Source organism: Pagrus major, chromosome 6, assembly GCF_040436345.1.
Source record: "Pagrus major chromosome 6, Pma_NU_1.0".
Taxonomy (NCBI): domain Eukaryota; kingdom Metazoa; phylum Chordata; class Actinopteri; order Spariformes; family Sparidae; genus Pagrus; species Pagrus major.
Window position 1 is genome coordinate 37,008,708 of NC_133220.1, and position 18,626 is coordinate 37,027,333.

At 39.6% G+C, this 18,626-nt stretch overlaps 1 protein-coding gene across 1 annotated transcript in view; it reads left to right on the forward strand.

The window, feature by feature from the left end:
- The window catches only part of LOC140997979 (copine-9-like), a 325,346-nt gene that overhangs the window by 235,527 nt on the left and 71,193 nt on the right, over positions 1-18,626 (forward strand). The window contains exons 9-11 of the mRNA XM_073468074.1: positions 1,455-1,558; positions 3,367-3,471; positions 13,749-13,790. Of these exons, the coding sequence (XP_073324175.1) occupies positions 1,455-1,558; positions 3,367-3,471; positions 13,749-13,790 (251 nt within the window). The remainder of the gene's footprint in view (positions 1-1,454; positions 1,559-3,366; positions 3,472-13,748; positions 13,791-18,626) is intronic.

Consider the following 18,626-nt stretch of genomic DNA (forward strand, 5'->3'; position numbering starts at 1 on the left):
GTGTGTGTCCATTTTTAACTTGAATTTAAATGACCGCACCAACTTTTGTCATCTGCATCAAGTGGAGGGGAAGTGAATTTGTACTTTTTCTGTGATGATGAATTATTTATCCAGTCTTATAGTTCCCTTTTCCTGCCACAGTGGGTAAATAATTAGACACTCCAATCAAAGAGAGAAGCACATGCAGGCCACACACAAATATGCTAACCGTGGTATGCACGATTATGTGCAAACACATGCAATAACATCCATGCTACTAATGATTTGAATACAGAGGAAGAAGTTTAATGTAATGCACACACACAGTGAAGTTTACCCTGCTTCAGGTTAAAGTCACACTGCAGGCAATACAGGTGATGGTGGTATACTATAGACCTTGAGGGCTTCATAACACAAAGTTTACATTCACATTTATTAGTTCTGCTTCAAGTGGCCTGTCTCTGGAGAAACATCCCTGGTAAAACTCAGGTGCCTGGCGTGTTCACAGAAAAAACTTTAGTTATAAGAAACTGAAAGGCTCCAGTTGGACAGTGAAACTCTGACTGCATGTTAAACTGAAAAATATTGATCATAAGGCCCGACACCTTTTGAAACTGTTCTTTAAACTGCTATGAATACACTACTGCAGAGTGTACTCAGTAGAAAGCAATCTCCACCAGGCTTACAGATGGCAAAGATAACAATAACAGGGATTATTCATCTCGTATTGTACCTGACTTGTTGTGGATCATGACATATCAGGTTTGGAATTAATCTAGAGATGCTCAAGTTCAAGATGAAACCAAACTATTCCATGAGTGTCAATTCTTAAGCAATGGCAAAGCTACTAATTACTTGAAATGCTTTTTGCTGTATTGCATATCATATATGGCGAGTACTGCTGAAAAGACAAAATTCTAAGCTTTACAATACAGAATCTTATCAATATTTATTTGAATTGCCAACACAATCTGCATTCTAGGTATTGAAATTTGCTGCGATGGAAAAAAAAATGACTTGAGTTGTTTTCCGTTTTCAGCATTTCATTCTTTAAAAGTGATGGGAGGGAATAGTTTTTGATTGAGATGAAGTTAGTAAAGCTTTATAAAGTTTTTAGTTTGCAGAAGCAGTGGCTGATCGTTGCAGCCCCCACTGGCCAGGAACAGGTGTTTTCTATGGCTGAGGTGAAATGAAAGAAACATTAGTGAAGCATTTTGTTCACTTACACCAAACTACTGAAGCGTATAGAGGCTAAACAGATGATTAATTTTTTTTAACTTGGTTCCTTTCTGCATACTCACATGATGATATGGAAACCTTAATTTCGAGGTCACAAACAAAATCACTGCACCCCTGTGTCTAATTTTCAGTGTTTTCACATAATCACAGTTTGTTTTTATGGGTAAGACTGAAGTAAACCACACTCTGAAAAATGAAGGTGAGGTTTTAAAAATAATCTGTTGCTGTTCTCTCAGGACATAGCCACCATGCAGCTGTGTGCCAACAAGCTGGATAAAAAGGATTTCTTCGGAAAGTCTGACCCTTTCCTCGTCTTCTACCGGAGCAACGAGGATGGGACGTAAGTGTGTGTGTTTGTTAAATGACTGTATATCATGTGTTGTTCAGTCCATCTGTTAGTCCTTCATCTGAGGCGAGTGTGCCGCTCCTCTGTCGTAACTCTTCCCTTGTTCTCTGTTTTTCTGTTGGATCCAGTCCCATGAGGAGTTACAAAGCTTCCTGCCCATTACATGGAAGACGGGCTAATAGATTTTCTTGACACTGAGACAGAAAGTTCTAATCTGTACTCAGTGTAGCCTTCAATATTTCAGACGTACAGCTCAGGATCAAAACCCCTCTGCGAGCCTGTTCTGTTTTTGCTGTCTTATGCTGAAGATTTCATTCAGTTGAGCTGTATTTCAAAGGGCTGTCTGCATGTCTGAATGAGCTACCTTTGAATCCTCACCCAGGGAACAAAAGATATTTGACACAGAGGAAAACATTACATATTACATACTACAGGAAGTGGAAATCAAACCACTGTAAGAACCTTTCTGTCACATTTCCTGTCCACTCTTTCTCCAATTACTCTGTATCTTTTTGAACAAATGATTTTTAGAATGTGAAATGAGAATGTGAAAACATCTCCTTTGAACAGACACTGGTCTGCCACAGGGATCAGTTTTAGGTCCTATTCTTTTTTGCTTATACATAAATGATTTGCCTACCATTTGTACAGACACTGAATGTCAGATGTATGCTGGTGACACAGTGTTTTATGTTTCAGCAAAGAATCCCTGTCAAGCTTCAGAGATCTTAAGCAGACAGATGGTTACTGTTACAGAATGGCTACAAAGGAATCACTTAACACTTAATCACAAAAAAACAGTATCAATGTGCTTCTCAATAAGAAAGAAAGTCCTAGAGAAATTTTACATCACTATTGATAGCAAAGAAACTGAGGTGGTAAATGAGTTTAAATATTTAGGTATAACTCTAGATCCTCAACTTAAGTTTGATGCACATATAAAGAAGCTATCTAAAACTGTAAAAACTAGTCTGAACTGCTTTAGACTTATAAATGAGATGCCTTAAAAGAGAGACATGACCTGATATCTGCATGCCATGGTTCTTTCACATTTGTCCTATTGCATCACTGCCTGGGGCCAGGCCACTGACTCAGCTACTAGATCTCTATTCTCACTCTATAAACAAGCTTTAAAAATTTTAGACCAGAAGCCACAAAAATGGCACCATTGCAAAATTACTGAGAAATACAATTTGTTGACTTTTTCCAATTTTATAAAATTCTCTTTTCTGAAAGTTGTTTTTAAGTGCGTAAATGGACTGGCCCCACAAGCGATGTCTCAGAGCTTTAAAAAGACAGATAACTGTAAGACAATGACAAGGAGCATAACCAAGCAAAACTGTAAAATATGGAATTCTTTACCATCAGAAATTAAATCCCAAACAGAATTAAAGAGGTTTAGTGTGAAAGTTAAACATTGGCTCAAGCAGCAGCAGAAATGTGAACATTAACTTCTCTCAAGTCATTGTCAATACAGCACTTTACCAATGTTTAGTGCTAAATTTAACTTGTGTTTTAATCTGAAATTTACAACTGCAGCTGTGTTTATTTATTCATGGTACCTATTCACTGTATTATCCACTGTATTTGTATCATTGCATTTATTGTATTCAGTATATTTTGTTCTATTCTAAAGCCTGACCAGGGACAAAGACTGCAAATTAGCTGAAGCTAGACGTCTTATATGCATCGCCTCTTCTCATTTTCTGTGGCAATGTTGTATGTATCGTCCCTGTTAAATAAACATTAAATAGGTAAATAAATAAATTGTTATTCTCACCATGTTGAGCTGTCTCTTCCAGGTTCACCATCTGCCACAAGACGGAGGTGATCAAGAACAATCTGAACCCTGTTTGGCAGTCGTTTACCATCCCTGTTCGAGCACTCTGTAATGGAGACTATGACAGGTGAGGGCACAACACAGGATCAGAGGTTAGATGTTATTATGATCCACCAATCCCTGAGGAGTGGCTGCCTGCTAGCAGGTGATAAATGAGCTTATCTTCATCGTTTTAAACACTTCACGTCTTCTTGATATATAATGACTTTCACAATTAATTCAGAAAGAATTATGAGTAGGCATGGTGTCCAGAAGGGTAGGATCCATAACATACAATATAGAAATTGTGAATTTACACCAATAATTTCAACATTCAATTCATTTATCATTAACAACACAGGCTTGTCCAACAAAATGAAACTTATATAGATGCTTGTGATGATGTTGAGGGCCCTAATAAAAACGTAGTATACTGCATATATTTTGAATTTTGACCCTTGTTTTAACGGTTAATGGTTCAGAGATGCTGAATGACATATATATAAACATATATGTTGCATAGAATTTAAAAATCATAAAGAAAAAAAAGAAACTATACATCAGGAGTGCCCAACTTTGGCCCAGCCATGAGGTTTGATTTGGCCCCACAGATGTTCCAGCATAAAAAGATAAATATAATATGCATTATTTTTTGTGAGGCAAAATTCTCTCTAAATATGTAGTATTCCTACTTAGCATGCCGGAAGAGTGACACTTTATGCAGGAAGCCAGTCAATTCAGGGAACTTGGGATCATTGTACTATGAAAAAGTTATTAAGGAACTCTGTAAAATGATCCAGACAAAACATTTTTTACTGGTTCTAAGTCATAAACACATGAGAGACAAGAATTTAGATCAGAATTAGAAAAAGGATTACCTCTCTGGGCTTCCATATAGTACCATTTTGCATCTAACAATGCGACACAATATGTGCTTGCTGATGGTCTGTGTCCTAATTACCATTAAGTTTTTGGCACCCCTGCCGTACACGAATGTACAGTGGCCCAGATGTTTCATCTTGCTGAGTATAGACACTTGATATGATAAGTTAATTAATGCACTTCTAGTAATAATGGAATACATCTCCATGTTGGTTTCTCATTTAATTAAAAGTTTTAAATACATTTTTTAAGCTCTTGGGATTAACTGTTCTTCTGGAAGAGTTTTGACTTTAGGATTTCATTGATGTATGGATATGGGTTGAGATAATTGTTATATTTGTCAATGCCCAAAGTCTCCAGAGTTCTTTATCCAAGCCACTATATCCATATATAAAACATTATATATAAAACATATATAAATCCATATATAAAACATTCATCTGTTATTGGCAATACTTACAGAAGCCCTACAGGGCCATGCATTCATACATTTTATTTCCTCCGTTTTCCCGTGATAACGAGTTAATTTCATTTGTTTTCTCGAGATCTCGAGTTATTATCTCGAAATAACAACTGCCATTTTCCCGAGATAACGGGACAATTTTCTTGAGATCTCGAGAAAACGAAACTTTGTTTTCCCGAGATAACGATATAATTAATTCGAGATCTCGAGATAATGACTGTGATGTGATAGGCCTGAGATTATGGAGACGCCCGGGACCTCGTAGCTGGTCAGCTATGTAGTTAACGACGACATCAGGCTCACTTAGATTGCACTGCCGATATAGCTGAAGCCTTGCTAACCGTCTTTTTAGATTACGCACACTAATGTGTATATTATCTGTAATAGCAAGGCATAATGCTATTTCAGCCTGTGTCAGACCTTGATTGAAAAGATATGTGACGCGGTGATCGATATGCTCCTGCTCCTCTGACATTGCTACACTGAATGATGTTTCCTGCAATGATTTAATATACTACACTATCGTTTTGTTTTCTCAAGATCTCAAATTAATTATATCGTTATCTCGGGAAAACAAAGTTTCGTTGTCTCGAGATCTCGAGAAAATTATCCCGTTATCTCGGGAAAACGGCAGTTGTTATTTCGAGATAATAACTTGAGATCTCGAGAAAACAAATGAAATTAACTCGTTATCACGGGAAAACGGAGGAAATAAAATGTATGAATGCATGGCCCTTTAGGGCTTCCGTAAATACTGACTTCTAAAGATTTCTTTATTCGGTGTGACAACAGTAAAATAAATGTAATGAGCGGGCCTGCTGAAAATGGGGTTGCACTCTGTGGTGGTCAGAATAATGCCAGCAGTCGGCCGTGCTCTCAGTCTCAGGCCAGCGCTGGTGTTATTGAGACCAACATGGAGGCAATGCAACAAGAATCTCACAGACATCTTAATACTTGTACAACATGGACCATAAACCATTGATCCAAGTTTTTGATTAAATTTTATCCATGACTTCACCTAATTCTTCTTCAAATGTCACATCCAAATCTTCATTTTAAGAGTTGTTTTGTTTTTTTGTGTCTCAAAACTGACCTACATTCATTTTGTGTCCTGGCTGTACTGTAGCCACATCTAGCAGTGTCAGGCAATGACGAAATTCATACAGAAGACAATACAGATATATGCATAAGACAACTTTTCCTTTTCTAATATGAAGTGAAGCTATTGGCTTGTCAAACATTATCTCTTCAACCTCAAAGACCATCACAGGAAACTGTTTGGACATTTTTCCTAATGTGTGACATAGTTTCTGATAATTGAATTGGTTGCAAATTTGTTTGCAAATCTGCTCCACTAAAGCACAGTGTGAACTGAAATGGATAAAAACCCACTGACTGTATAAAATAGTGGACAGAGCCACCAAGATATCACCCACAGGTTTCTGAAGAGCCATAATTGGGTTCAAAGTGGATGGTAGTGGAGGGTGTGTGTTTCTGTTTGTGTTCAGTTTTGTCTCTGACCAAAGTTAGCGATCACCCGAAACTGTTCCTTTATTTTATCCTGCAGTGCTCCCATCTCTTCTCATGAACATTTCCTTTGCTTTCAGCAGTCAAAAAACAGAATTACAATAGTTACAAAGTTACATTACTGTGGATTTCAGCAGCACTGTGGCTCACTGCTGCAGATGGATTGTGAAACAAGACTGAAGATAAATTTACTTTTTAATCCCAAAAGTTTTAAAAAAATCCTCAACTCAGGGTTTTTATTCCTGCAGAAACTCTCTGTCACAACTGAACTAGGACTTGAACCCAAACGCACGACTCAGGAGACAAAGTGAAAAATAAGCAAATCTTTTATTATTAAAGTGCAACTGAAAATCACTCACAAGGGGGAAAAAACACTACTACAGCTAGTAAACGAAAAACCTCATGTGAGGGAAAACCTACTAACAAAAACAAGGGCTTGACAAAGTATCAAAGAAAAGTACAAAACCTGACAAGACAGAGGCATGGAACAAATGCTGGCAATTCCTGACGAGACGATGGCACGAGCTGGTTCTCTGGCACACAAGACAAGACGAACTGGCATCAGACAAAGGGAGACGCAGACCATATATACACACAGTAATGGGGAACAGGTGGAAACAATCAGGGCGGGGAAGACAATCAGACTGCCGGGAAAAACACAAGGGGCAGGGGCAAGTTACCTGAAACGAGCGGAGAGTAAACTTCCAAAATAAAACAGGAAACCATAAGACAACATTGACACAAGACAACTAAATACAGCCAGCTTTCTTGGCCACGACACTCTCAGTGTCTGTGCTGTGTCAGCCATATAACGCTAATAGCATCACTCATTAATCCAAAACACGGGCGTCTGTCCCTTTCGCTCCAGACTGCTAGTCCAGTTAATTCTCAGTTACTGCCACTGGCTAAAGTGAATTCGGGCAGACAGCTCATTGCTAACTGCAACTAAAAGCAACAAACCAATTATGCATAACTTCAAGCCTTAATTTAATTTAAACTAGAGAGTTACATAAAAATTCAGCCCCAATACAGTTGACATGAGTGGGGAAATTAACTATAGACAGAGGTGTCTGTTATGTTTTAAGGTTATACTAAATGAGGACCCAAATGCAGACACACAGGTGAGGCAGGATTGGGGGAAACAGAAGGCGAGCTTTAATTAAATAAAGCTGAATGATACAAAAATGAGGAATACAGAAAAACGAAAACAAGTACTGGGAACAAAAACAAAGTAGCAACAAAAAGCTAACACAAAGTACAAGTCAAAAGAGAAACAAGAAACCAAAACCAGAAACATACCAAACAGGAGACACGAGGGGACACTGGAGGAAACACTGGAGAGCTTCACGGACAAAGACAGACCAGGAAGGAGGATGACAGACAAAGACGGACACAGGCTAACACAGGCTAAATCGGGTGAAGTCGGAACGACATGGAAGGGCATGGAAACATGAACAGGACATCACGGACGGGAAACGAAGTAACACGGAATGAACTGACGAAGACCCTGTAGGCCAGGCGATCAAACAGCATATTATGCCAACCCTTAACAGTTGGCTCTCTATAGCTTATCCACTGCAATAAAATATTCCTCCTAGCTGCATATGTGAGAATACAATACAGTCTCTGATTTGTTAACATAACATATCTAGCAGGAAGGCCTAGAATAAGAGACATCGGGTCCATCTTTAGGTCAGTCCTAGTATCTTTTCAATTTCAGTTAAGACATTAGACCAATATCTTTGCAACTTATGGCATGACCAAAGAAAATTAGTTAGAGTACCAATTTCTGTTTCACATTTAAAGGAACTTGGGGCAGGATTTGTGAAAAAATGCATTTTAAGTTTTTTAATGCTAATGGATGATGAAGCGTTCAAAACCAAAAAGAATGAGCCCACCCACGTATCTCTCCATTGCCTTGAACAGGCTGTGTGCTGCATAATGTACTGCAATTCGTGGTCCGAATATCCCACGCAGTCCTTTGGACGTGACGTCAGATGACGCTGAATGCGCATCCTAGACGGCTTTCGACTTGGATATGGGAAGAAGACAAGCGCAGTGGACCCAAACTAGTGTTTGGGTAGTAATGGATTCTGCTACGGCCAGCAAACGACCCACCACCACACAAAGTCCACTAAAAAGTCATACTAAGAAGAAAATGAAGGTTTTATCAGCGGCATGTCGTGAGTCAAAACAAAATTCCGATCGCGCCGGGCTGGCACCCAAATAAACATCGGATACGCGTTCGACTCATGGAGGCAGCTTCAACTTGAATTGGGACTGAAAACAGATGCTGACATGGCTCATTTCCTAGTAACCAGGTAAGAAAACATTACAGGTCATGTTTAGAGCTTGATTTGAAAATCATATGAGATCACCGAGGACTCGAAGTGACCTAACGTGCAAAGTAGCGTTAGCTGCAAACATGTAACTTAGTCCACCACTGTGTAACACTGAATAGTTACAGACTGCGCATTTTCCACGGTCCTTTAATCTGAAACCAATAGTTAGAAATATGTCCCTTTATATATGGGACCGAAAGCCCAACCTGTTATCCGGGAGGTGACGTTAGCAGCTGGCTGTAGCCACAGGCCAACGGTTTGTTTGTGTCTGTGTAGTGTAGTAGGCTTGACATGATGCTTGACATGATGCTGTTCGCAGTTGTAGGCTACCATTGTCATTCCGCGGAGGCATGCGCGGAGTTCTTGCAGTAAACAGTCACGTGAACAGCGAGCAAAGAAATAACAGTGTCACAGCATCAGCTGCACTGCTGTGCAGAGTTCATGCGCGCTCCTGTGCCGGCTTGGCTGATGGCTGCTGTCGCAACGGCCGTTGTGTCACTATTTAGTCTTATTTCTTGATCCTGCCCCAAGTTCCTTTAAGACACACTGGTGACAAAGTGGGATTAAAATTGTGTCTGCGGTTAGGGGATATATGCATTCTATGCAAAATCTTAAATTGTATTGACTTGGCACGATTACATACTGAAATTGATCTTGCATCGGTCCATCCTCCCACTCAGTATTATTAATTGTAACAGAAAGTTCCTTCTCCTATTTTTCTCTAAGCTCTTGTAAAGTCACAGGTGGAACAGCATGCATAGCTCTGTAGAGTAGACTGATAGACATTCTCCCAACTGTTCCAAACAGCACTTTCTCAAGGGGAGATACGTCAGTGTTACCAATTAGGGTTGTGCTGTGCACTATATAATGTCTTATTTGTAAATAACGAAAGAAATCATGTCTGGGGATATTTCTCAACCATCTGACAAAATGACATTAATGAATTATCAGAAAATAAATCTTTCAATACATTAATGCCAGAGTTACCCCACCATCTAAAGCCATTGTCAAGTAGCCCTGGCTGGAAATCTGGATTGTTAAGAATTGGAGTGAAAACTGATGTTAGTTTTGACCTCCCCTCAAGTCTACGCATTAATCGCCATGCCTTAATTGTGTTGAGCGTAACAGGGTTGCCACAGCACAGCCTGATGGTTCTAAAATTCTTAATAAACAGCAGGTCTCTCAATGGAGATTTTGAAAGGGAGGTTTCAACATCCAGCCAAACAGAAGTCGTTTTATTTAAGATCCAATCATAAATGTATCGCATATGAGCACAAAGCTGGTACCTTCTAAAATTTGGTAAGTCTAATCCTCCTTCAGAACTTGGCAGTTGTAAAGTAGCCATCTTTAGCTTTGGTTTGCGTTTGCTCCATATAAAAGAACTAAGCCAGCCATTTAGTTTTTTCCACAACCCCATTAGAAAATAAAACAGGGATCATTTGGATATGGTAAAGTACTCTAGGCAATATGTTCATCTTAATTAGGGCTATACGTCCTAGCCAGGAGACAGGCAAAGAACTCCAACGCTCCAAATCCTGCCTCACTTTCTCAAACAAGGGAACAAAGTTAGCTTTATACATTTGCTTAAATGGAGGGGTTATGAATATACCTAAATAGGTAAAGCCCACTGGAGACCACTTAAAGGGGAAAAAGGGCAGTGCTTTAGGTATTGAATTTAGACTCATCAATAGTCATTTTGTCAAATTAATTTGTAACCAGAACATTTGCTAAATAAATCAATAATATTAAGTAACACAGGTATTGATGTATCTGGACTTGAAATATAAATTAGGACATCATCTGCATAAAGGCTTATCTTATGATGTACCCCATCAATTTGCAAGCCTTGTATTGAGGGGGCTGTTCTTATGGCCTCTGCCAATGGTTCAATAACCACGGCAAACAATAGGGGAGATAAGGGACACCCCTGCCTTGTTCCTCTATGTACAGGGAAGCTGTCTGATCTGAGCCCATTAGCCATAATGACAGCTTGAGGATTACTATACTATACAGGAGTAAAATAGATATAACCATTCAACTCGGTCAAAGGCTTTCTCTGCATCCATAGAAAGCACTAGACCATCAACTTGAGTATCCTGGAAAACCTGAATGATATTTAGAAGACAACTGACATTGTTACAAGCGTTCCGCCCCTTTATGAAACCAGTTTGATCCTCTTTTATAATTTTAGGCAAAATACCTTCAAGGCGTGTAGCCAGAATTTTTGCCAGGATTATAAACAAGTTTATGTTCTGGTGGTATAGTGGGTAAGCTGAGTTGGGCAAAGAACCTATCCATTAACACAGACGCATCACTTGGCTGTTCAGAAGTATAAAGATTATGATAGAACATCTTAAATGTGTCATTTATAAGCTTGTTATGATATACACGGTTGCCCTGAGTATCGCAAAGGGCTGCAGTAGTTTGTGACTCTGCTCGTTTTTTTTGTAAGGTATGCCAGGTATTTCCCAGGCTTATCTCCATGTTCGTAGAATTTCTGTCTAACAAATCTAATTTTGGACTCCTCATCTTGTGTTAAAAGATTGTCTAAGGTCGTTCTGGCAGCAGATATTTCTTTCAGAATAGTGGGAGATGGGGACTGAACATAGGCACTTTCTTTAGCTTTAAGCTCATCCATTAACAAATTTTGCTTTTCTCTTTTTTGCCTTTTTTTACTGGCTGAAAAAGAAATGATCAGCCCTCTAGCATATGCTTTAGCAGTTTCCCACAGTAGAGCAGGGTTATCTGTGGTTTGAGTGTTAATGGAGATAAAGTCTCTGAATTCAGTGGTAATATAAGTAGCAAAAGTATTATCTTTCAAAATAGATGTGTTCAGTCTCCAATATTTAACTTCACTATTTATACCCTTGAGGGAGAGGTCCAGTATAACATTGGCATGGTCAGAAATCAAAATACTGCCAATAGAGCAAGTCAAAACTCGACAGAACTAGAGAAAGCCCTGACAAGAAAAAGTAATCAATTCTACTGTGACAACCATGAGGTACAGAAAGAAAAGTGTATCCTTTTTCTGCGGTGTGAATCGTTTTCCAAACATCGGCAAGTCCTAATTCTTCACATATAGAACTGAGTGCTTTGGCTTGCGGAGAAAGAGGCATAGCCTTAGAGGGTAGTCTATCAATAAGTGGGTTTAGTATGCAGTTAAAATCTCCACCCATAATAGCAATATCCGACTGAATCTCAGAAAAATCTAAGAATACCTTTGTTATAAAGTCAGAGGGGTGTGCAGGAGGGTAGTTCAAATTCAGAATAGAGATAACTGTACCTTGTAAGACACCCTTAACAATAACATATCTACCACTTTTATCTTTATTACAGTCCAACATTGAAAACTGCAAATTTCTTCTCACTAATATAGCCACTCCTCTACTTCTTGAGGTGAACAAGGAAAAGAACACTTGATTAAAACCTTCCCATTGCAATTTAAGATGTTCCTTGTCATCCAAATGTGTTTCTTGCAAAAGAGCAATATCAATGTTCTTTTTTCAAAAAAGATAGCACTTTCCTCCTTTTAACAGGATTCTGAACCCCTTTTATATTCCATGTACATAGACGTAACTTATCACTTGCCATATTGCCTAACTTAACCTTTTATGCAGAGGGAGCATCTTGACATGAATCCCAAACACATGATACCATACATGCATACACTGAGCCAAAAGAAAAACAAAACAAAAGTAGTAGTGTGAACAAGAACTATAATACAGAAAAAACAAATGAAACCCAAAAGCTCGATGGGGTTGTCCCTGCCACTTAACCTGCAGGGAATTCCTAACTTCTTCCATAGCAAGCCAAAAGAACTTGTCATCCAATCTTCCTTCCTAAACACCAGTAGACCTATCATTAAGCCACACCACTCTGTGGCATTAGCTTCAGCACTCGCAAAAGGAGAGAAAAAAAAAATACACTTCAGCCTACTCGCAGTGGCTACAGTGTGCTGCACAAATAAGATATATAGCGTCTACATAACAGTCAAACAGGAGGTATTCACATACCATATGTAACTTATCAGCATCTGAGTCCGGTCCATGTCAGTCTGACGTACCTTTGCGTCCTTGTTCTAATGACTGTACCAGCAACTCGGCGTCCTCTGGTGAATCAAATCTTCTCTGCTTTCCATCCACCGTCACCCTTAGAGTAGCCGGATAGAGCAAAGCATAATCCATGTTCATTTTCTTTAGTCGGGTCCTGGTGTCGTCAAACGCCTTACACCTTCGAACCACTTCAGCTGAGTAGTCGTTGAAGAAGGAGACTTTGGGTTCTCTGGGTGAGGAGTCATCTTGATCAGATCCGCGAGAGCCAAGCCGCTTCCTCCATTGCTCGTTGTTTTAGTTGTGAAACCTAACCCAGTATCAATGGTCTTGGATGCTGGTTTGGGCCGGGTTTTGGTGTCAAGGCTCTATGAGCCTGGTCAAGCTTTACTCGGCCGTCCTTCGTAGTCATCTGGAGATACTCAGGGACCCACTTTTCTAAAAACGTCACAGGATTTGACCCTTCTGTGTTCTCCAGTAAGCCAATCACACGCACATTACATCTGCACCCTCCGAGGATGTAGCCACTTCTTCAACATCAGCAATTCGCTTTTCAGCTTCATCTATACGTGTGGCAACTGCTTGTAACTGCGAGGTCTGTTCTTTAATGGCCTCTAAGACCATGGCAACTTTGGTGTCGATGACTTTAGTGAGGTTATGCGTGATCTTATCCAAAGCTTGAATAAGTCTTGGCTCCAGATGCTGGACTTCTGTGAGCTAACAGATGTGGACTTCGCCGGTCTTCCTGATGTTTTTTCATACTGTCAGAATTTTGCAAAAAATAACCATCCAGGCTCATGTTAGGGTACCTCCTGTTCAAAATTCCGTACTTTTACTGCACAGACATAATTAAGACATATACTGATAAATGCCACCGGAGCTGGCTTTCAGCGATGTTCACTCTACGAAGCCATCTTGCTCCCCCCTCATTTGTATCATTTAATCTGCATCCTTTTTAACTGCTTTGCATTGGTTTTGAAATCTGGAATATCCAGAAAAGTTTACTTTCTGACTTACTGCCGCTCTTTACATCTTGTCTCTGTGCTGCTGCTCTTTCTTACCCTCACTCTCTCTCCTCTCTATGAATCTCACCTCCCTCCAGGACAGTCAAGGTGGACGTCTATGACTGGGACAGAGATGGAAGGTAAATTCTCCTTATGTTTTTTTTTTTTTTTCTTTTTCTTTATTCATTTTCAGCTCCAGGTTGAAACTGACACACCTTGTTCTGTCTCTAGACAGTTTTTTCAGTCAAATTATTGGGTATTAGAACAGACGCCACCCACCTGGCACAAGCTGGATGATAAATCCAAAACAATGTGCAGGTGAGAGGGTACAGCTGAGTGAGGTCTCAGTGGGGTTCTCAGCCTGTCTGGTCTCGTGTTACTGTTGCAGGCCTGATCACTGGCTTATGTGATTGGCCACCACGGCGTGTCTTTGTGATGTGTTTCTCCAAAAGTTAATTCCGTTTCAACTTTTTGCCGCATGGCCACTGTTTCTTTCAGCAGCCCCTGCAGTCCACACTATCACCGCCTAAACACACTACCCATACTCAGAACGAATGGGATGACTGGTGTGTTTTCCCCAACACCTGATTTGGTCTGAATAAGGCCTTAATAAGGACCAACATCCCCATACCTCTGGCCCGGACTCACATCGTTGAACATTCTGTCCACTGAACGCAGAAAGACCAAACTGATATCAGCCATCAGTGAGAAAAAGAATAGGCCGAGCAAACACTAATTGCCACAGAAAATATCAAGTGAAGTCATCATCATTCATCCTAGATATTGTAGTCCAAGAGAGCTACTAGACCTATGTTTCTCTATAACTACCCTTATTGATCTCAGTATCAGTAACAAATTATAACAGAAAGCATGGACAACACACTACCAAAGCCAGTCCAATTAGTTGTATGCAAGCAGCCTAATGTACAGCCTGGATAGAAATGCCACCTGAAAGTCACATTACAAAAGTCCATTTAGCCACCGGGTTGTTGCACACCTCACCATACTACTCTTCCAAAATACAGGCCACAGACTATGTAGTCAAAATGTTTCAAGGGGCGACTGTGGCTCAGGGGTAGAGCCAGCGTCTTGGTATCGGAAGGTTGCCGGTTGCTAGTTGCTAGTCCCCTGGTCTGCATGTCGAAGTGTCCTTGGGCAAGATACTGAACTCCAAACTGCTCCTGATGTGCTGGTCAGCACCTTGCATGGCAGCCATGGTAGGTGTATGAATGTATGAATTACTGTAAGTCACTTTGGACAAAAGTGTCTGCTAAATGCCCTAAAATGTCATAACGTCATGTTACTCAAAACACCTTCCTATTCTGCAATCACACCAACAGCAAAGCAATGTGTAAATACTAAGTGAACCACTTTAAAATACAATGTGTATGTTGAGGAGGGATGTGAGGAGATAGGAGACATCTCACGTGCAGAATCATAATTAAAATCACACTTATTAATTCCAGACTGTAAACCAAAATATACAATATTCTGGTTGTTGCTATTTAAAATCAACTAGCATCTTGACTTGGGTTCTGAAAAGTGAATTTATTGTTGCATTTAATAATCCCACTTCACTTCACCCTCCACAACTATAAAACAGTTCTCCCAGACAGCTACAGCACGTAATTAATGCCATTTTGACTACGTGGAGAGGAAGGTCAAGGGCCAGGTTAACTTTCTTTTACCAACATTTAATTTTGACATAATTTTAATGTTTAGCTGTTTTTCAGTAGAACAACAATGAAGCTACTTCATAACCACTGAAGCAAGAACATCTCATTACAACTAAGTAGTCCTTTTAAAAAGAACACGTTAATGGGTCTATTACAGTATGTATAATGTAGGGGCACAAGAGACACTATCTACATAATATAAAAGGAAGCGGAGGAGGGTGGACATTGTGTGTGTGACGAAGAGCACATCGTCACCTGGCTTTGCACACATGGCACCACGCACTGAGTGTGACTACATATGCACTTTAATAAATGCACAGACACTTTAAGAGGAGCAACAGCACTTTATTGGAGACTTGCACAATACATTTTAACACTGTTTTTTGCACATTTGCATGGATATGTTTAGCATATTTATTGAATGTTTGTTGTCCTTTGTCGAGTCTTGATTTTGCAGGTGGGTGCTGTGTGGGCCATGCAGCTCCACCTAGAGCAGAGAGACAGAGGGTTAAAGGTGCATATTAAATGTGTTAAATGCTTAAACAAGGAGCTAAGCTAAGAATGTGTAAGTGCATGCAGTGAAGAAGTCAAGTGTATTGTGTACTCACCAGTCTTTGTCTTCAGGGTGAGCAGGCAAAAGGCTTCCCCAGGAAACAGACACCGCTTTTATAGTTCTGGGGGCAACCAAGTGTAAATTGGTGTGGGGGTGGTGGATGTGTGTATTGTATTTTAGTAAATGTAATATGAAGTGGGATGTGTATTTTCGTTGTTAGGGGAGGCAAGTGAGGGTGTGTATATAGGTTACTGATTACGTGGTGTAAATATAGGAATAAAAAGGGTGAGTTAAACAGGTTGGTAGGAAGTGGATCCCTGTGGATGGAATCTTCCAGGGTCATTAGCTGTGACACCCTATAAATAGGGGCCATTTTGACAACCTGGAAAAAAGGTGGTACTGATGTGTATAGGCTGTTTGCTGAGAGGAAGGAATAAAGAACCACCTATGTGACCCACCTTAAATCTGCCTGAGGATCATTTTTTTGCTGTACCATCCAGCCGTAATTGTGGTCATTCTCACAGTGTGATTACAGGATAGTGCATCATATCAACATGCATGAAAACATTAGAAAACTGCATGAACAAACATCACAACATGCTCACACTTCTTTTTTCCCTTCTAGTTCCTAAAACTTTGACTTCATATCATTGCTTTGTTTCTGTTTCTTCTCTTTCCCTTTGTTATTTTTCATCCTCCTTCTTCCCCTGCTGGGAGATGAACTCATTATTTCTCCTTGAGGATTCCCCTCTAAATACCAGCATACACAGGCAGAGCTGGTGTCAGGCACAGCTTCAGGTGATGATATATTGAGATGCAGAGACAATCTGAGGACATGGAGGGAGTTGATATTTACCAGTATGATGGTGCTGGAGGAGATTTTTCATGTTCTGAAAACCGTCTTTACTTTCATTCTTGAAGTGCAGTCACCATGCACAGGGCAAGAAGTAAAATGAAATGCTAATTCAAATGTTGTTTTATTATGAATTAGGCAGTCTACAGTTAGATTAATAGATGGCCCTTGATATTATCTCAATAAATGAAGCGTAATAAATCAGCCCATTTATACATTTTTATTGTAGTTAAAAATAAATATTAGATGTATGAATATATGTATATCGGTGATTGTTTTTCACTTATACAGGCCGACTTGTTTGGTCAAAATCATAATTGCCAAAAAGAAGAAATGTAAGTTGTATTTATATTTTCTTTAGTGACGGTACCTCTTACATTAATGTTTAGCTTGAATTTTTGTTGCTGATTGACAATGTCGGTGCTGCATTGGTGATTTGTGTATATCTTACTCAAGCAAGTTCAGGATCATATGTGTTGATATTCGTTGCTTACACAAGTGTTTATTCCCACCAAACAGCCAGATGATGTTACTGTACATAAGCTGTAAGCTCGCAAGCAACGACACTCACTGAAGCTGTGCGTGTCTGTGAGTTTGAATTTAGTTCAGCTTCTGACTTAACTCAGCATTCAGCAGACTCTGGTTCTCTCTCTTCTTTTTCCCCTCTCCTCTCTGTAACGTTACGTTCATGAAGTACAGTACTTTCTCCCTCCAGCTCCAGTCAGCAGTCAACATTACAGAACATAAACACCCGACAATGGAGGTCACCTCTGCGGTCTACTGCTGCAGTCAGGTTGATAAACAGGAGTGAAGATAAATCCACTTTTTAATCCCAAACCCTTGGTCTCCAGCTCTACATCAGAGCAGAGCCCAATGTTACTGTGGGTGTTCATTCCTCCAGAAGGTCTGGATCTGCACCTGCCTCTCTCCACTAGAGCTGGCAGGATCTGAGCAGCATGTTTTTAACTTAAGTTGATGATTTTCAACTCGCAAATACGCAAATTTTGTGGAAAGGTGCGACTAGACGCAAATTTGTATCTATTCACATCTTTGCATTAACTTTGTATGTAATCTTGCCTCGTGAATTGTGGGAACACAACATAATAGGGAGACAGGAAACATGGGAAGAGAGCAGGCTGTAACTGAACTGAAACGATTTATCATTTGGCTACCAAGGATCACATTCATACTAACATTTTAATTTAGGGGATGAGGTGACCTGCGAAGAGCCCTAACTCATCAACTGATTATTTTTCGTCAACTCTCTTTGTCAACTAATTTTCACAAAAGATAACTAAAATGACCATGTGTGTTGATTCACAAAAGTAGAGCCTGAAAAGTTAGGAGCTGGACCAACAATGACAATGGGTGGGACTGGAAACATGATTCAAAATGAATGCTAATGTTTCTCTGTGTAAGTTTGATATGTCAATAGGCAATTGTAGAGTATAACAATATGAAAATGTCTTTTCAACTTGTTTCGCTGCCAAATGTGACAGAATGAAAATTTATTTTTTTGTTTTGCAGATTTTTTGCAGATTTAAGTTTTTAAAGCAGCCCATTCTCATTCCCAACAGATCAAACACAGCAGCCTGGTCAGATGTCAATGGCGTAATAATAAATTACAAGACTGAGCATAGGTTTTTAAACCCAAGGTATGATCTTTTATCTAAACCTAACCAAGTATTCTTAAAGCCAGTCAAAAAAACAACAGTCCAAATAATATATGTCATAATGTGTAAACTGTTAATTAGAAAGCTTTTTTTTTTAAAGTCTAACTATATATTTCGTATTATGCATTATTCCTAATTGGAACGCAGACCACTTCACATGCAAAACTGACATTGAGGGGTAGGTTGAGCGTCATAGTTTGAAGCTTAAGGCCGCTGACCAA